At 40.1% G+C, this 20,264-nt stretch overlaps 1 protein-coding gene across 1 annotated transcript; it reads right to left on the reverse strand.

Annotated features, from left to right (window-relative positions):
* Positions 1-260: 260 nt before the first annotated feature.
* LOC116677615 (condensin-2 complex subunit D3) lies at positions 261-19,442 on the reverse strand (the record flags this gene model as incomplete). The annotated part of the gene is made up of 19 exons (XM_032507982.1): positions 19,067-19,442; positions 14,910-14,966; positions 13,282-13,407; positions 11,861-12,113; positions 11,546-11,584; positions 11,024-11,110; positions 10,782-10,855; positions 10,474-10,608; positions 10,104-10,324; positions 9,099-9,290; positions 8,890-8,987; positions 7,730-7,839; positions 6,390-6,497; positions 5,350-5,464; positions 4,247-4,342; positions 3,403-3,641; positions 2,109-2,188; positions 528-674; positions 261-394 (listed from the first exon to the last, which is right to left on the reverse strand). Coding segments are annotated over exons 1-19 (2,482 nt in total), but the record flags the coding sequence as incomplete, so codon positions are not given.
* Positions 19,443-20,264: the final 822 nt, after the last annotated feature.

Raw genomic sequence — 20,264 nt, forward strand, 5'->3', positions numbered from 1 at the left:
CCAGATCAGCCCATCTGAGCTTTCATTTTCTTAAAGGCAGAGCAGGATACCCAGGGCTCGGTTACACCTTTCACCATTTCTGGCCACTGGGGGGGCATAGGCAGGCTGCAAAACTCATAAAGTGCTTTTTCATGCCATGGGACCAGTTCATTTTATCACAAATCATCACCAAAGAAAGAAAAACATTTTGACCACACAGAACTGGAAAGGAATTGGTGGTTTATGCATGAGAACGTTCTCTCAATCTATAACATGTTCACCTAAAACGGTCTGGTTGATCTTGATAGTGACGTTGAAGCGCTGGGTGTCCGTGAAGTGCTCCAAAAGAAAGCGGTAGATCCGAAACCGCTTCTCGCGGTGCTGAGCTCCTTTCAGCGAAAATTGAGCCTTTTCTCTGCATAGATTAAAAAATTAAAATTAAAAAATGAGCAAAAAAAACAAAAATAATAGTACAAAAAGTGTCATCTGGGAAAATAATCAAAGTAAAATGAAGTCAAATGTGAACTAGATGACAGAAACATCCACACAGCTTCCTACTCTCACTTTGAGGGAACTTGTTGTAGGACTTGTGTTTGTTGTAGGAGTTGAAGTGAAAGATGCACTCGATGAAGTGCTGGCTGAACATTTCGGAGTTCTTCTTCAGCAGCAGGTGGACCAGGCAGTATTCACACAGACTGGGACAGGAAACAGGAGGCACATAGGTTTTATGTTATGGTGGATTTCTGTAGGTGCTGGAAATTTCAATTTCATCCCAAAAACATTAATAAAGAAGTATAAGTCTGTAAGTCTAAGCCATATTAGATCAGAGCTGTGTGTGTTCGCTCATTTGTTCATGTGAAATGCCTGTGGAAATCAGAGTATGCACTGCATATAACACGGTATGACTGGAGAATAGATGTGTCCTATAATCTTTGTCTTGGACATTACAATGGTAAAAACTGTCACTGTGCTTGTTGTACATTATAGCTAAACCCCAAAAAATAAATACACATATGCTCCCTAAAACAGGCTGTTCTCATAAAACATTCATACATATATTCTAGCTACAAAAACTAAAGCACTGTAATTCATATGTATTTAACAAATGTATTGCCGTATAAGAACGCTGTGGACTGCGTAGGGAGGTCCCTAAACTTAAAGTTGCTCAAAGCGAAGTTGGGTGACGTCACTTCTTGTTGACTTTTGAAGTATTGTCAAACAAAACGGAGGCGAGCTCGCCCCCCCACCACCCCCCCTGCTGCCGACAGAGTTCTTGCCACCTTTCAAAAGCTTTCCGATGTAAACTCGGGACTTTGCGCGTTCCTTCTCCTTTTCCCTCTTCTTTGCTATTTGTTCATCGGAACGTCGTCTCTGTGGTCGTGTATCGGCCATAAAAAAACGTTAGTCGTCGTCTTGGACAGCTCTCCTCTAGCTACCATCCCTCTTCAAACTTCTCTCTCCCCACACCCCCTTCCTTCTTGTCGGTTATATCCATTATGACTGACTGTCAAAGTGGATAATAAAAAAACGTTCTACAGTGTTCATTGTTTGTGGTTGTTCATGTTTCACAAAGCGTGTATCCTGACCCAGACCAACAACAAATCAAATCAATTCATATCACATCCATACAGGGATAGTAGTATACAGTTGTTAATAAATAATAAAATATATGAGCGCTGGTATCGGATCAGTACTCTGAATCGGCCAATACACAAGTTCAAGTATCGGAATTGGTATCAGGAAGCAAAAAATGGTATCGGACCATCTCTAACTATGACTACCATTTGTAGTCAGTGTTCCATTATCTTTATTGTGACTGTTATTGCCACTGTGCACCACAACCCCAACCTGCACCGTCAGACTCCTCCTACCAAGACCCTGGGTCTGTCCCAGGTTTCTTCCTAAAAGGAGTTTTCCTCACCACTGTCACATCAATTGGTTGCTCTTGGGAAATTACTGGAATTGTTGGGGCTTTGTAAATTAGTGTGGTCTAGACCTACTCTATCTGTAAAGTGTCTCGAGATAACTTTTGTTATGATTTGATACTCTAATTAAAATTGAATTAAAACACGTTAAGTCCTAAATTGTTTTCTTATATAATCACCTTTTATCTATGCAGTGTGATTTACCTGGCGATGGCAGGGACTGGGTCAACCAGCGCCACCATGAAGCGAAAGAAGAGGGAGCCCTTCCATTTGACGAATTCCTCCTAGAAATAAATAAGAAAGGCAATTATAGATAAACACTGAAAACACACCCTGCTTAAAGATTCCCAGAGTAGCATGAAGGAGGAATGCAGAGTCGATCGATGATGACCCAAATTTAGTTGGCATAACCCTCAGGCTAATGTGGTGTTAAATTGCAAAGGAATAGTCTATACAATGATGTCTTACGTCATGTGAAAACAAGCCATTTGAGAAGGGCTCTAACGATACACCAAACCCATGATTCGGTTCATATCACCATTTTTGACCCACGAGTCGATGCAAAAAAAAAAGATATTTTTATTAAATGATATTTGAAAAACCTGTATGAACTGAACACCAAAGAACAATATTAACTATGCAAATTATATACAATATACCTAAGTAAAATCAATAAATAGCTGTTGAAAAACAAACTCCATTGAGGAGATGATTCAAGCATCTTGAAAATTCTTCTTTAATCAAGTTCTCTTACATTTACAAAGAAAATGAAATGGCTACTGTTTCACAGTACGGGGGAAAGGTCTGAAATTAACACTCGCCAAATGCGGGAATAGGCTGACACACAAATGCATAAACACTGGCACACACACCAGACACTACTTTCTATTTACCTTCTGATTTGCTCAGTAGCCGAGTTGTAAGGTGGTTGTCTTTCTAAGGCTGACTTCAAATTGCCGCTAGCGTTTGTTGGTATATTTAGTCAACTGAAAAAAAAAACCATAACTGTTGTATTTGTGGGTGCAAAACAGCTTTGGACGTAATTATATATGTTGATACTAAGGCTGGGCAATATATCGATATCACGATATGAGACTGGATATGGTCTTAGTTTTTGGATATATCATAATATCGTAATATGATAATATGATAAGTGTTGTCTTTAACGGCTACATTACAGTAAATTAATGTACTTTTCTGAACCTACCAGACTGTTCTAGCTGTTCTATTATTTACCTTTACCCACTAAGCGATTAAATTATTTCTGGAGAATATTTATTAAAAATGTCATTGTGTAAATAACATTTTGTTAAAGCACCAATAGCCAACCACACATTATCGTCACAATATCGACACTGAGGTATTTGGTATTTGATTTTCTCCATATGGCTCAGTCCTAGTTGATATCATCCCCTTTCTTTCTTTTTTATAAAACTAAAATGAAATCAATTTTTTAAACTATAAACTAGTGAAGAAGAATGTGTAGAAGAGTTCCCACCTGGAGCAGGTTGGTCAGCATGATGAGGGTCTGCTCCCTGATGACAGCCTCATTGTCCCGCAGACAACCAGAGATGTTGGGGATATAATGATCCACGATGTTGGTGTATCGAACACACAGGTCACACATGATCACAACCACATTGTTGCGCACGGCAACCTCTGTCCCAACCTCAAGTTCTCTGGCAAACACCGGCAGGTACTTTTGGACGAGATCCTCATGCTGCAGACACAGTTTACCTAAACCAGACGCCAACGGAGAGGAAATGTTAAGAGAGGATTGCTTAGAGGTTACTGTCCAAGTTAGGTGTCATCTTGGACGATGTCACCCACCCACTCCATGACGTATGAGTCAAGCACAGGAATCAATGGGCCTTGGACCTATTTCACTACTGTCAGCAGCTAAAAGCCCATAATTTATCATTTCTGTGCAATAATCATTCAATGTCAAATACTGTTGTTTACTTGGGCATTAATACTGTACATTTAAACCAATGTTCTTATTTATACTCTTGCATTTTGACACACTAATCATAGATCTAGGCGTTTTTTTAGAACAAACATAGGTATCCGTTGTGTTGTTTGTCCATTTGCTTTTATAAATGTAAGCCATAACAGGTTTTAACCACACTCTCACATGCATTTTATATTTCTTCAATGTGAATTGTATTTGTGTGTGTGAAATAAAAACAAAAAAATGTAACCCAATTTCTACCTGGGGATCAAAGTATTACTGATTGAGATCTTTGAAATGTATGAGACAGCAGAAATGCATTGAAGTTAAGGCTATGAACAAGGTTTCTCATAAAGGAGGAGGCAGATATAAACAGAGAAGAACAGGTTACCTAAAGCAATGACTCCGTGAGCTCGGACTCTGGTTGGTAGAGAGTTAGCTTTGAACTGGGACAGAGGCAGTGATGCTGGCAGCTCATCCCCGCACTCTGTCAATGACCAACACAAAGAACAAGGTAGCCATGTTACCAACAAAGTACAGAAATCCTAACAAGGTTTTAGAAATAGCCATAACAGTGTTTTTCCAACAGATTTTTACACAGTAAAATGCTTAGTAGCTAATCCTTAGCTGCTTAGCATGCAACTTGGTCCCAATTTAAAATAAAACTAAAGACTGTGTGTGTGTATATATATATATATATATATATATATATATATATATATATATATATAAAGATTAAGTTGCGTTTCTGCTTTCTCCCACGGTTTCTCCTGCCAAAATACCCCGGATATGGCCGCTGCCATCTTGCACATTTGAAACCCATACATCCGCCGGACATAATTGCAAGTCAATCACAGACGTTTCACCCTTTTTTTGTAGCTTCAAATTCATTAATGAAAACCAAATTTTAAAGAACAATTCACACTTGAACAAACATCAGCTTAATTAGAACTACCCATTTTTTGGAAAAATGTATTTGACATTTACTTTGATTCTTTAGTTTGGCCCATTTCCCATCCTCTAACAAGGAGGGGGTGGGGTCTATGACCTGTACTGCAGCCAGCCAACAGAGGGTGATTGAAATGTTTTGGCTTCACTTTTGGGGAGCGGTTAGACGGTCCATCTTTATATACAGTCTATGCTTTTAACACATAACTTGTTTTTTTAAACTGGATTTCCTGTATCATATTTCATTGTCCTCCCACTACCTCAAAAAACACGTCCCCACCAACATATCCCTTGGTGTTTAAACGCAGGGCAGTTTTTAGTCTGAATCCTGGCTTAATATAACTCAACCTGGGCCATATCAAGACTTTTAAATGACTTGCAAACACCTGACAAGATTTTACCACAATTGCCTGTAATAGAAGTACACCTGGTAACAACCCGACTCTCAGCAATTCTCATTCTTCTAACCTCCAAACCAGGATAACACTATTGCAGATTCTGTAAATTTAAAAAGCACAGTATCTGTTAGATGTCCATCCTCCCTACCTGCCAGTTTGTCAGAATGTGTTGTGAGGACAGATTCCACCAGCAGCACCGTCCTCTTGCCAACCTTGGCAGGACAGTGAAGTGACGCCACACCCAGAGTGTGGAGGTGTTTTACCTAGAAGAGAGAGCATATTCAGTTAGATGACAAGCACAGCTATCCCGCACCTGAGATGGTGCAGCACCCTGAAACAAATAAAAGAGTGATGTGCATATCCACACTCATTTGCAAAGAACTTTTTTTCTTATTGTCAGCCCTCCGTCGAGATCATAGACTGTAAAAATAATGGCCGTACTGTAGCATCAGTGACGTCACCCTTTGGTTTGTGGACCGCCTTTTAATTCAACTTTATTTAGAGTATTAAATCACAACAATAAGTATCTCTAGACATTTTATAGATACTTACATCTATAATTTACAAAGAACCAACAATTCCAGTAATTTAGCTGTACAAAATATTGTCCGAAGCTTCTGGGTCGTGACCATAATGTCAATTTCGGCAACAAAAAGCTGATGCCTGGTTGCCAAGCAGATAACCAATTTAAAAACTTACCGTTGAGCCTTGTGGTAATCCACAAGGTTCTGTTTGACTAGCTGGGCTCCGGCTAACAAATCCACAAGGAAGCTACGTGAAACTAAATAAGCGTACTCTCAAAAGTCTAGCTCAGAAACCCAATAGCTTTCACAGCTGTCAAATTTAAATAAAATTGAATTTTTAAGTGTATCAAATTAAATATAGTTACCTTTGTCTAGTTTAGTTTGTCTAGTTTCTAGTGAGATATTAAAATCATTTCAACCTAGGAAGGAACATTCAAACGTAATTCTTTCAGTTTGGACAGCTCTTAGGTGTACTGGATTGATAAAATGAAAAATGAGAAGAGACTTCTTTGTGTGCTCTCACAGTCGTTTGTTTGCTTTCTTTCAGTTCAGTTTTAAGATGGATTGGCTATTGGCTACCGTGGTGACAGTGTGGTACACGTTGCAAAAACGAGGGCGATGGGCCTTTAAAGCTGACTGTGAACCTGCATGGGAAAGATCTTACCATCAGCTCCTCATTGAAGTTCTGGGCTCCGTTTTCACTCAGGATGATGCCAGCTAAATAGGCCTCGCAGACCGACACCAGCTCACCACAGTGGTGGTTCAGGAAAGCCTGAAGAAAACAAAATAAATCACATATAACATGTCAGAAACTACAAGAAGGAATTGGTGTATATTTTATTATATTTTGGTTAAATCATGATGGAGGACAGCCACTGCTGGACATCATATTGAGAAAATATGAATATTGGCTGATGAGTTGTGCCTGCTCCAAGCTGGAATTACACAAGTTTATATTCTGCAGAAAATCTAAAACTTTACAAGTATAAAGCAACGTTAAGTTAAAGTTGAAACTCTACACCGCGTCATTATTTAAAACACATCATCATCATCATCAATATCAAATTGACACTGGTCAAGCCCCAGAACATAAATACTTAAAGTGGACATATCTACATTGTTATAATGTCAGATTTTCATGTTAAATGTGGCCAAAACTTAACTTAAAATAATAAAAGGTGAACGTATTTTAGACAAATCCCAGTGAGCTAAAACGTTTGGATTTCCTACTGTTCTGAACACTCAGGTTTCAACAGTTTTTTCTACTCACGACTGTGTTACGCAACACTTAGTCAAACTTCTGCAATTGGTCATTGGCTCAAGGCAGGCAGGACTTTTTTTGTTTTTGTTTTAGATAATTTGGTGTTAACATTGTTGCATGTAGCTGCATGCTAACGGAAGTAATATATGTCGCCTTAGCTGCCAATGTTGTTAAATTCTTCCCAATTCCACATCACATTTTTATTCTGAAACATTTTGGTTCTATAGTATTTGGTTTAAAAGCCTTTATTGGTGATTTTTTAGATACAAATTTCTGCTTTATACTCCTTTGCAGTGGCTTCAGCTGCTACTAGTGAAACAAAACTGGAGCAGTGCAGAGATTCGGAGATTCAAGGAAACACGCGGGCCAATCAGAGCAGACTGGGCTTTCTCAGGAGGGGTTATTAAAGAAGCAGGGTCATACAGAACGTCTCATACAGAGGGTGAATACCGGTGTAGCAGCCACGGGCAGTATGAGTAACAAAGTGTTTTTTGAAGATTAATGCATGTAAACATGTTCTAGTAGAATCACAAAATACAAGTATGAATAGTTCAAAAGCTGCCACAATTTTCATTTATTTCTTTTTATAAGGCCCAAACTTTAACAGAACTTTTTCCAAACTATGGTCTTTGGTTTACATTTTGCATCTAACATTTTCAATTATGAAACGATGCACAACAAAAGCTTGATTGCAGTGCTCCGTTATTGTATAGCAGCAGTTTTAAAGTGAAAAGATCACCAACCTGAGTCTCTTTGATGTTTTCACTGCGGCCATATTGATAAAGAGTCACTAGAGCAGCACAGATCACCTCCAGAGACAAAGTAAAAGTCTTCAACCAAGACATCAGATCATCTAGAGAGACAGACACTTGTTCATATACAGAAGACCGTAAATTGTGTCAGAAAATGCTTATGTTAAAAAAATCTTTGTGATCCCAGCTTAGCTGCTATATTAACTGGCATGTATAAAACTAAGTGAACTTCTTTCAACATTATACTCTGTACACTAGACTTTGTCGCTAGATTTAGCAACTTTTCAAGCCCCCAAAGCTTTTCACAAAAGTGACAAATCTGGTGACTTTCTGTAGAAAAGATGGCAGTGTTGTCCTGCGAGCAGCCCCTCCCCTCTCTGCTCTCTCCTCATGTGCAGCGGCACTGCACAGGCAGGTAGAAGGTGAGGGGGGACAGGTGCGGTGTAGCTACGAGACAGTAAAACCTACTAAATGTAATGTAAAGTCAACTAAATGTAAAGATAGGTTTTTCATGGGAGTGACAGTGTGTTTGACCCATTCATCCACTGTGATCTCCTGCACAAGGCTCTTTACATTACTAATACCCATTTCACCCCCAGGCCTCAACCAGGATTGAACCAGGGAAGACTGCGTGTTTGAATGGGTTACCCCTCGTTGATTTACTCAGCTTATACCACTTTCCCACCAACGGCTCAACCAGGATATAACCCAGGTTGAGAACTCAGCTTCACAACCCAGGTTGTGAGATGGGTTGAATCAGGGTTGATTTTAATGTGAATTGTGCATGACGTGGGTCACTACCAGGAGGAGCATGACGAATTATGTGATTGGTTGGAAATGACCAGGAAGTGGGGGCAGTCGTCACCAGTCGCCGCACACTTTGAATAAACAACATAAATTTTGTCTCACTGCGCTTTACTGGGTTTTCACCATAGACTGTATAAACTAGGATTTTCACAGGCAGCTTCAACAACAGCAGAGCGAAGCGGTTCAGTTCATTTCCGAATAGCAAAGCTGTGACTACAATGTGAGGGACTGGCTCAGATGTGCTTGAAACTTTCATGGCAATAAAAACTTTGAATTTGAGAGATTATGACAATTCCAGACTCATCCTGTAAATTTTCCCATCATCCCACACTTGATTTACTTACTAACTATTCTGCTCTTGGTATCTTTGTTCAAATGTTTGGCGATGTCTCCCATCACACACAGGATATGACAGCAGGTTGTCACATTTACATCCTTTGAACTAAGAGCAAACGAAAATGATTAAAAATCATCTAGGTAACGCTGAATTCATATCTGAAGATAAAACATGACCTCAATGTAAATGTCAATATGTATTGTGTGTCCCTCTCACCTGACCATGCTGTCCCAGGCATCCAGGATCTTCCCATAGGGCAGTCTGGGGGACGAAGCAACAACCTTGGAGAGCAGCAACCAGGCCCCGGCGGCGTGATCGGCGTCAGTGTGTGAGATCAGGTTAGTGATGAAAGTCTGTGTGAACTTGTTCTCTTTGGACCAGATGGTGAAGGCCCTGCTGAAATACCGGCTGCAGACCAAGGACAAAAAAACAATAGTAGCAAGTAGCAACAGCAGTGGGGGTGTGATCGTTTCCCCAGCAATGACACGATTTGAAGGTCAGTAAAGAAGTGAGGAATGATTGAAATGACTGCTAAACGTTTTGTGCTAATATTCAGTTTTCATTGTGGTTTGACTAGTTTGAGCAATATAAACGATATGCAATATAAACTATACAAAATTGGCCTACGATAGCATCAACATGCATTACTTGGCAGCTGTGTGTGTGTGTGTGTGTGTGTGTGTGTGTGTGTACACAAGTGTGCTGAAATGTGCTAGGCTGCAGGTAAGAAACTTTGTTTGAAATATGTTTTTACGGTATTAAAGTACCTGTGCATCTTTGAAAGTGTAGTGCCTTTTAGAATGGTTTACACTAAAGGAAAGAAACCCAATACTTTAAGCTTTTTCTTTGTTAAAGTCTCTGCAACTAGTGTACTTGAATTTTAGTTATCTGCAACATTATGTAATAGGTTTATCAGAATACTGTAAATGTTCTCAAAACTACGTTTCTTTCTCTTTAAAAAATAATATTACATTTAGCAGTTTGGCTTTCCTTAGGGTTTATGTAACCTGGTCTGAAATGGGTCGTGACATATATTGTTATCGCAAGAGGCTGCAATATATATTGCAATATGGATTTTAAGGCCATATCACCCATCCCTATTTCAATCTAAATACAAAAATCAAAGTATTTAGTATTTCACATTTCTGCTTTTTTCTTCTGCATGACCTGTTCTTATTTTGTATATAACACAAATGAATGAATGACTGTAGTTTTCCCAACCTGAGGTTCTGGCAGTCATGACAGAGCAGGGCTAGCAGGTCCCAGGTCAGCCTCTGACTGGCATCCAGGTGGCGACTGGCAGAGTACGGTTTGACCTGGCTTAGCAGAACTTGGTCCAGAGCCTCCAGGGCCTTGTCCTGCACAGAGTTTTCAGAGTCTACCACAGCTGGCACCACGCCCTGAAGCCATGCCTTCTGCACCACACTGCACTCTGGTTTAGCCTGGTGGTCAGAGAAAACAACACACATTTTCTTTTTTTAAATGTGTATTGGAAATTCTGTAAGACGTTTTCTTCTCTTGTTACTAGATTGTTGGGAAAAGTAATCAGTGTGCAAAATGTTGTGTCTCAGAGCTGCTGGTTGAGACTTACAGTCAGCAGCTCTCCTATACACTGCAGGGCCTTCTTCTTCACAGAAACAGCTGGGTCTCTGCACCGCTCTGACAGTATAGCCAGGTTCTCCCAGCTCATGGGGATTACGTTGTGTTTCAGGAGACCCACAAGGGCCTGTGGAGGGACGGCAGAGCACAGAGGTTAAAGATCATCTAGGCATCTCTTTGTATACTGCACAGAAAGCTAGGGTGAAACTCATATACTGGTGACATAAGTATCAGTTACTGTACTTATCATTATTCGGATTTGAAACATGAAGTCGTCTGGTAAAACTCAGTTTCCAATACCTGCAATGCTGATTTTCTCACGTTAGTCTTCAAATCTTTTACACGCTTCAGGAGAAGAGCCAGGTTCTCTTTTGCTGCATCAAAAATATATAATAACACACCTCTTGTCAGACTTTGAGTGTATAAATACCTACACAAGCTTATTAAACAATTCCTGCCCATGTATTTACGAAATGCCATCCAATACTCAACGCATTTAATTAACAATCATTTGAATGGTGGCTGAGGTCGGTTTGTCTCACCGTCACAGTCGGAGACGTCAGTGGTGCTCATCTCCACAGTCCTGAACGGCAGAGTGCGGTAGGTTTTCTGACTGTTCTGGGAACCTCCTGAAACATACAGTCATATCTATAAAACACCTTTCAAACAACATGCACAAGACTGAACCAGCCCAGGGTATCAAACTGTTACAAACATTTATAAAGGCACTTAAATGGGGGCCTGCCTGTGGGTAAAGACCCAGGAGCCGATGATTCACAGCAGAATTCTTTTAAGAGTTTTGCAACTGAAGTGACCAAAGCAAGGTATTGTTTATCTGGGTATCTTATTCCCTCCCCAGTTAAAAGACCTAGTTAACGTTAATTTGGATCCAGTATTTAATAAAATCTCTTGTGATGTTAATAGATGGCTGATTCTCAATCCCACTTTAAGGGTACTAGTATTGCGATTTTTTTATGGGACACCTGGCCCTACTCGCTAAACATGCCAGAGAGCGTACTGTACTGTCAAACTGTAAACTCTGTGATAAAGAAACAAGAGTGTACCTTCTGTAATTTCACCTTCCAGTACTGTCTGGGTTCCAGCTAAACAGAGAAAGTAAACAAGTTACTTTAGTGGAAATGTGTCCACAAAAACAGTTTAAGATGCAAACACAGCAGCTCTAAAAATATGCAAACTTCCATTACATTCTCTAATAATTCAAAGAGTTATGTATTTTCAAACGTCAGCTTTACAAAGTGGTCTACTGGTTTCAGATGCAAAATTAGCCCAAATTCATCACATCAACACTAGCTTTACAGGAAAAACGTCTATTTTCAAATACAGATGTTTGTACAATTCCATTGTGTGCATTTTCTCACTAGCAGAGAAGAGGTTGTGGACAGCCCGCGTGACGTTGAAAGAAGGCAGCTCCAGACACTGGGCCAGGCAGGCGAGGGCGTGGCCTTGAACAGTGGGCGAGTCGTCCATCCGCCGAGCAAACAGCAGGCTCTGGATCAAGAACTTGTGTGGCAGGAAGCAGGTGAGCTCTGGGTCCAGACACTCTTCCGGCCTCCTCTCTGGCTGCTCCAGCAAAACCATCACCACATCCACGGAAAACAGCCGGCACACCATCTACATAAGGCAGCAAAACAGACTGTACACACACACACAGATACCACTGACAGGATGTAATGACCCCTGACTGAAATGTAGACCTGGGTGCCACCGCCTACCTGAGCAGCACTTGTTCAAGGTAGCCGGCACGCACAAGTAGAGGTAGGCAATGGGGCCCAGGTCTGAGATTACAGCTACTGTATGCTTATATTCAATGGGGGGGTATTTGCAGCCCTTTTATTGGCATTAACAGTCAAAATGTGTCCGTCTATATGTACTTTAAGGCTGCACTGAGGAAGAAAAGTGGCACTGCCTGTTAATTCTCAGGGGATTTTACCTTTCTGTTTCCCCGCAGTGGCCTCCTGTTTTAATATGTATTTTTCTTGTGGTTTTTTGGCTTACTTATTCAGTAGGCCTATTAGATTGTTGTTTAAAGCAATGATCTAGTCAAAGGAGTTTCAGACCTCTACTCTTTATGTGGTTATGGTCCATGTGTGGGGATTGTGATTGCTTGGATGTGTTATAACTGCCCCCTCTATTCAGCTTTGGCTTCTACAGGATTACCTGTGACATCAAACTGTAGCCATAACCCCTCGTTAGCTGGAGAGCATCTGGACAGGATGCACAAATCCACAGTCCCTACAATACTGTTCTGACCAACATCAGAAACAAACTATTAAGTAGCTAGCCGCCTATATCTGAATGTCTGTTCCTATGATGTGATAAATTACAAACAAGGTGAAGTTGACATACAGTATATCCAATACTTATAATGTAGAAAGTAAGGGAACTCTCCAGGTTTTTGTTTTATGTTAAAGGCAACGGTCTGGTCATTACCGGACAACAAAAACCCAGACAAACTGTGCAAATTAGACAAACTGGGCTCATGTACATCTATCATATTGAAACCAAAAATATTGTGCGCCCTTGGCGGTGCTTTTTGATATTGATATATATATACGTTGAGATATATATTGTGCAGTGTATCTTAAAACAGTTGGGTTTAAAATCAGTGTTGTATATCATTGTCATGTTTGCATTATAGATTAAGGAAGAGGTCCTAATCAACTAGAGCATGTACAAAAACCTGCGGTAACCATATATAAGGGTGTGAAGTGTGAACCATGACGAAAATAGAAAATACAGACTACATCAACATGTAGCGGTGACAATTGGGACTAGTTACCTTTGAGTGTCTGGAGTAGTTAAACAGCCACTTGATGAAGCAGGCATAGTCTGTACTTGCCATCTGAGACGTCAGCATACCCACAGCCTGGGCTCCATGGCTTCGAAACTCACTCTTCTCCACCATCTAAACATCCTCAGCAGAAACACTATAAGCTATACGGATGCATCAGCATAGTGGAAAACAGGAAACCATCTGTACTGTCATGTACGAAATTATTGGCACCCCTGGAACTTTTCAAGAAAATGCACCATTTCTTCCAGAAAAGTGTTGTAATGACAAATGTTTTGGTACACACATGTTACCTTTAAGTGCATTGGAACAACACAAAAAAGCAGAAGAAAAAGGGCAAATTTGACATCATTTGACGCAAAACTCATAAAATGGACTGGACAAAATCATTGGCACCCTATTAAAACTGTGGGTAAATAATTTCATTTCAAGCACGGGATGTTCATTTAAACTCACCTGTGGCAAGTAACAGGTGCTGGAAATATTGAAATCGAAACTGAAGCCAATTAGAGTGTATAAAAGTTGGCTCAACCTTTGTGTTGTGTGCCTGTGTGTGCCACACCAAGCATGGAGAAGAGAAAGAAGAGCCAAGAATTGTCGACAAATATCAACAATCTCAAGGTTACAAGTCAATCTCCAGAGATCTTAAAGTTCCTTTGTCCACTGTGCGCAATATAATCAAGACGTTTACAACCCATGGAACTGTGACAAATCTCCCTGGACAAGGACAGAAGAGAAAAATTGATGAAAGAATGCAACGCAGGATAGTTTGAATGGTGGATAAACAACCTCAGTCAACTTCCACGCAAATTCAGGCTGTCCTGCAGACTCAGGGTGCATCAGTGTCAGCTCGAACCATACATCATCATCTGAATGAGAAGAAGCGCTATAGTAGGAGACCGAGGAGAACCCCACTTCTGACACAGAGGCATAAAAAAGCCAGACTGCAGTTTGCAAAAATACCTGAGTAAGCCTCAATCCTTCTGGGAGAACGTTTTGTGGACAGATGAGACTAAGGTAGAGCTTTTTGGCAAAGCAGGACATTCTACTGGTTAAAGAAAACAGGAAGAAAAGAAAAAGAAAAAGAGGCCTACAAAGAAAAGAACACAGTACCTACAGTCAAACATGGTGGAGGTTCAAGGATGTTTTGGGGTTGTTTTGCGGCTTCTGGCACTGGGTGCATTGACTGTGTGCAAGGAATCACAAAATCTGGAGATTATCAAAAGATTTTGGCCCATAATGCAGGGCCTAGTGTCAGAAAGCTGGGTCTGCGTCAGAGGTCATGGGTGTTTCAGCAGGACAATGACCCAAAACATACCTCAAAAAGCACCCAACAATGGTTGGAGACAAAGCGCTGGAGAATTCTGAAGTGGCCATCAATTAGTCCGGATCTAAATCCCATAGAACATCTATGGAGAGATCTCAGAAGGTGGTGCCAATGATTTCGTCCATGACTGTACATAGCACACATCAAACTGTGACCTGCAAAGACTTCTGTAAATAGCCATGGATGGGACTGCTATCGTAGCTTTAAGAGATAAGCAGTTGACACAGACTCTCGGAACTTTACACAAACAGGAAGTGCATCACTGCTGAGTGTTTGCAGGAGGATTTACCTGGAAGCAGATATGCTGCAGGAGGATATGCAGGAAAGGCAGCGCCAGGTCTTTCAGCTCATCTACAAGATGACTGTAATCACAAACACATAAATCACGTCCAAAGTCTTATATTGCTTGTAACATTGTCTACAGTTAAATGGCTAGAAACATATCCAAATAAATAACAAACATGAGATCCTGATGTGAAGGGATCCTTCCATCAACAGAAATAAAGGAATTATTAGGAGATGGAGTTGCTTAATGTCACCATTTGTACGTTATTCTTCTGACAATTGCATTGTAAGACACAATTGTGGGTACCATAAAGAAATGATGTTGAAAAAATACAACAATTCTACATTTCTAGAGATTAGTACCATCTAAAGACTTGTATGTGGTAGCTATATTGATAAAAACAACTGATGGTAATCAGCATTCTACAGCCATGCAACAAACTTCCTGTGATGAACAAGTGCATTTACATTATTGTAATAAACAAAACCTCAATTTGCTCATTGACATTGTTTCAAATTAATATTGTAAGCCAGTTCTCATCTAGTGCCACATTGTTTTGCCCTTTTCCTTGAAGTCCTGTGACTTTAGTTGCTACAGGGGGTTGTAACCCCCTTTGTAAATTATAGACTGTGGTTTAGACCTTCTCTATCTGTAAAGTGGCTTGAGATACTGTACCTCGTTATGATTTGATACTATAAAACCAAATTCAATTCAATTCAATTTTCAACATCTTCACTTGGTTCCAATTTCAGCAACATTGCTATGCACCACATTAAAATATTCACAGCTAAGTCTAGTTGATCAAAACAGATGTTCACCAAACAAAATGGATGGCCTGGTCCATTTTGGTGGAAAGGATGGCTTGGCTGGGTACGAGGAGGGAGGGCTTCCCCTGTTTGCCTTTATTCATCATCAGGATCACGTAGAGAAGCTGGTAGAAAACCCTTCGCAGAGACTGGACAACAGAAACACCGGATTAGAAATACCCCTGTTTTGGCAGGCATTAACACTAATAATATCTTTCTTCTGAACCTGTCTTATGAGATCCTTTTGAATACTTTTATCAGAGGAAAGCAGCTTGCTAAAGATCTGCATACTTACATACATCATACATCATACTTCAGACTGAGCTTCTGAAGTGAGACATGAGAGGAGAGGTCAGACGTGAGAGGATGGGAAGGATGTTGGATGACACAAAGAGAAAGAAGAAATAATGAATGATTTCTTTGTGGAAATTGGGCTTTGCAGCAGTAAATACTCATAAGATACAGGACATATAAAACAAAAAATCTTGTTACATCCTAGACCATTTCAAGTGGAGGGGCCAGTCTGGGGCCACATGCGACTTTAGGGCTACCAAATAAATTAAATAAAAGTGTAACATACTACCAACCCTCCATAGGTTGGGTTCTACAAAAGACTAACAATACACATTTAATAATATATTCATTCAATGTTGACCGACATTTTATTCATCACTGCACATGAATAATACTCTTTGGTGATAAAGATGGGGTTAGAAATGTATGTATGTATACACATGATATATATATATATATATATATATATATATATATATATATATATATATCCACAATTAGGAGGCTAAAGAATTGAGGCTTGTATAGCAATGGAGACAACCTTTAAAATGCTTATATTTTGCACATTTTCAGGTTCATAATTGTATTTAGAGGTTATATCAGAATATGTTGACATGGTTTAATTTTCAAAAAACATCATATTTTGTTGTACTACTGACAGTACCTAGGTAAGGACTACTAGCCAGTCAGGAGCAGAGTATGAGGGCCCTGACAGTACCTAGGTAAGGACTACTAGCCAGTCAGGAGCAGAGTATGAGGGCCCTGACAGTACCTAGGTAAGGACTACTAGCCAGTCAGGAGCAGAGTATGAGGGCCCTGACAGTACCTAGGTAAGGACTACTAGCCAGTCAGGAGCAGAGTATGAGGGCCCTGACAGTACCTAGGTAAGGACTACTAGCCAGTCAGAAGCAGAGTATGAAGGCGTGCCAGCAGGCAGGCGAGCATTATAACCTTTGTCTCTGAAGTAAAGGCTGGACTACAGTAGAGCTGTTTGGATGGTGAGTCCCCTTGGGGGGGGGGGACTTTTGGCTTTTTCACTCTGTAAACCTATAACATGCACAAAAAAGATATATAACACAATAAAGGAAAGGGAAAAAGCCAAAAAGCATAATATGAGCACTTTAAAATTAAAGGAGCAGTTACCCCCTTCCTCCCCTCCTATGGTTTACCTGCAGCTCGTCCTCCATGTTGTTCCTTTCTATCAGGATGCGGTTCTTGTCCCGGCTCAGCTCATCCACCTGCGAGCGTAGTTCTATCAGCTCCTGCTGGTAGAGGTGAGCCACGCGGGACGGCTCGCCCTGCTTCTGCCGCAGCGCCACCAGCTCCACCTCCAGCACCTTGTTCTGCTGCTCCAGGTGGCGCACTTTATCAATGAAGACGGCGAAGCGGTCGTTCAGGCCCAATGCAACGGGACAGACACGTATTAATCATCACCCATCCTCCATAGAGGTGGAATGAGACAGGCAGGAAACCACTGGATTCACTTCACCTTTAACCCTTGTGTTGTTTACCCGTCAAAATCAACACTTTTGTTGATGCTTTTAATCGTTTTTAAGTTTTTCTTACGTTTTTGTCCCTTTTTTCCACACTTTTGACGTGTTTTTTCAGTATTTGTCTTTTTTTTATGTTTTCACCTAATACTAACTTATTAACTTTAATTTTTTTTTGAATTTATGGTCAATAAACCTCATTTATAGGAATTTATACCTAATGATTGAGTTAGAAAAGCAGAAAATAAGAATTATTGAGACTAAAATTAAAGGAATGGATGTTGATGGATAATCACAGACTGGAATATGTCAACTTTTACTCAATACTATTTCAAAACCACTTCAATTTGTTTTTCAAATGCTATAAAACTGAATAAAACACCTCAAAATTAATGAAAGTAGAGATTTGTACTTGCCAAAGACCGTTGTGGAATCAATCATGTTATTTTGGGGAATTAAAAAAATAACTGTACAACTAAAGTAAAGGAGTTAGTGTTACGTAGTGTTGAAACCGTTAAAAAAAAGTGACATTCAAAAAAGTGTTGAAAAAAGGGGCAAAAACGTGATAAAAAAGTTTTAAAAAATTGATAAAAAGCATCAACAAATGTGCTGATTTTCAATTTTTTTACAGGAAGAACACACAAGTTTAAACTGGCACACAGAGAACAAAACCTCTTCTCAACACATTTTCTGCAATCCAAAATGCAAAATCCAATTTTTTAATGCACTGACCACGGTTTTCTGCATAAGACAAAACAACCTGACATAAAGTCCCATGTTTGCCATTTCAAAACGCTGCCATTCAAAATGACACTACATGAGCTGATTGGCCAGTGTACTGTATGTGCCACCTGGCCAAACACCTCAATGGTTAACTGTTACCTCTTAAATTAGGAAGGAAGCACTATGAAAAGAGTTCAAAATAATAAATGTTTTAATAGCATGTGTGTGTATCTGCAAATATATCTGTGCATGTGAACAAGCTGAAGAATTTTCTAGAATTGTTTTTACAAACTATTTTAGTATTATAGCAAAGCATACTGAAGATGAGAGTGTGTAGTTGGTTGGTAAACTCTGGTAATGTTAATGAAGTGTGTGCTATTTGGTATATTTGATTTTAATAATAATATATGTAGTTTGGGTTGCAGTGCTTCATTTTGCAGGATATATGAGGTATTTTGCAGTTTGTGTGTGTGGTTTTGTGAATTATTGAAGTATTTTGATAAAACGAGCCTATGTTTGCAAAATTATGTTTTAGCAATTGGCAAAAAAAACTGCAATATAGTACTAAAACGTGTCTGGAGGATATGATCTTTGAGTGGTAGAAGGGCCAGGCCACCTTTTGCAAGATTTGTAAAACAATTGTTGCTTACATCATAGTAAAAACAATTACAATGACATTAGTTAAGGGCTTCATAAAAGTCTGAATGAGTTATTTTCATCTAAACTGATTTAGTCCAAGGACACCTGAACGAGTGTGAAGTGAATCAGTCAGAAATTGTGCACCGGATTATCTGGGAGGAGTGTTATAAAAGTTAATTTTTTTAGGAAATTAGTTTCAGCCCGTCACACATACCTGCAGCTGCTCCTTCTCGTTAGTTCTAATAACTTTGAATTCATTGTTGACCACGGAGGTCTGGGTCAAGTCAAGGGAGTCACTGGGTACCGGAGAGTAAGAGGTGGAGCGGCCGATCCGTCTGTACAGGCTCAGGGAGGACCCGCAGTTGCGGGAGCCAGCCATGGCCCGGAGCCCCGGGGAGCCCGGTGAGAGGCGCTGCCCATGCGGGAGGAGGCCACGGGGAACTTGGGAGAATCCCCGAAAATCTTCCGGTAGGACGACGAGGTGTAACGGTCTCCGTGACTCATCTTTGCTGAAGTCAGAAATAAAACTAAGGAGCTTAAAGAGCTTTGCAGGAGTTTATAGACTGACGGCTGCAGGTGGAGCGAACCATGCGTAACGTTACGCACGACGGTACACGACTGTGTCACATTTGTGCAGTTGAGAAAAATGTTGAATGGTATGGTAAGTCAAAGTGATGAAAGCAAACACTCAAGTAGGCCAAAATATTTGTAAACACCATGCAGGCCTAGTTATTTGTGTTAAAGATGCCATACATTCCTAGAGATCATATGCGTGCGTAAAGCGATGGAACCGTCCAACGAGGACATCCCCACTAAACATGGAACTCCCAATTAGTACTGCACTGTGATGCTGTGAGTCTGTTAGACATGGAGACATGATCATAATATGTCTTTGTTGCTTTAGTTGATTGTTTGTTGAATAAGACAGCTGAAATGACAATTATGAATGGAAACCTGAGTCAAAATCCCAGACTTTCATATTGCATGCTTCTTTACATGGAAAGCAAAACAGGCTATAATGGGATATGGACCTGGCTATAACTCTATGGATTTTAAGTAAATGCACAACTATCTGTGTTTATACACTAATTTTGTAGGTGAGACATGGAAAAGCAGTTTTAGAAAAGATGAAAATATATATGGGTTGTGCCCACCAGGAATACAGGTTGGAGTGGTTTAGTGATTTGAGTTATTTGTATGTGCAGTGGTCTAACCCACGTAAAAACCTAGTGAAACGACATTTTCCACACTAGAAACATGATATAACTGTAAAATCATACTGTTTTAGCTATAAAATGGAAGAATCATCATGCATGACATTTCAATAACCGCTTCATACGCGCTTCACGATGACGGACATTTACGCAACAATCTATCTAAAATAACACCTTTTGGAAGTACCATCC

Source organism: Etheostoma spectabile, unplaced genomic scaffold (genome assembly GCF_008692095.1).
Source record: "Etheostoma spectabile isolate EspeVRDwgs_2016 unplaced genomic scaffold, UIUC_Espe_1.0 scaffold00005403, whole genome shotgun sequence".
Classification (NCBI taxonomy): domain Eukaryota; kingdom Metazoa; phylum Chordata; class Actinopteri; order Perciformes; family Percidae; genus Etheostoma; species Etheostoma spectabile.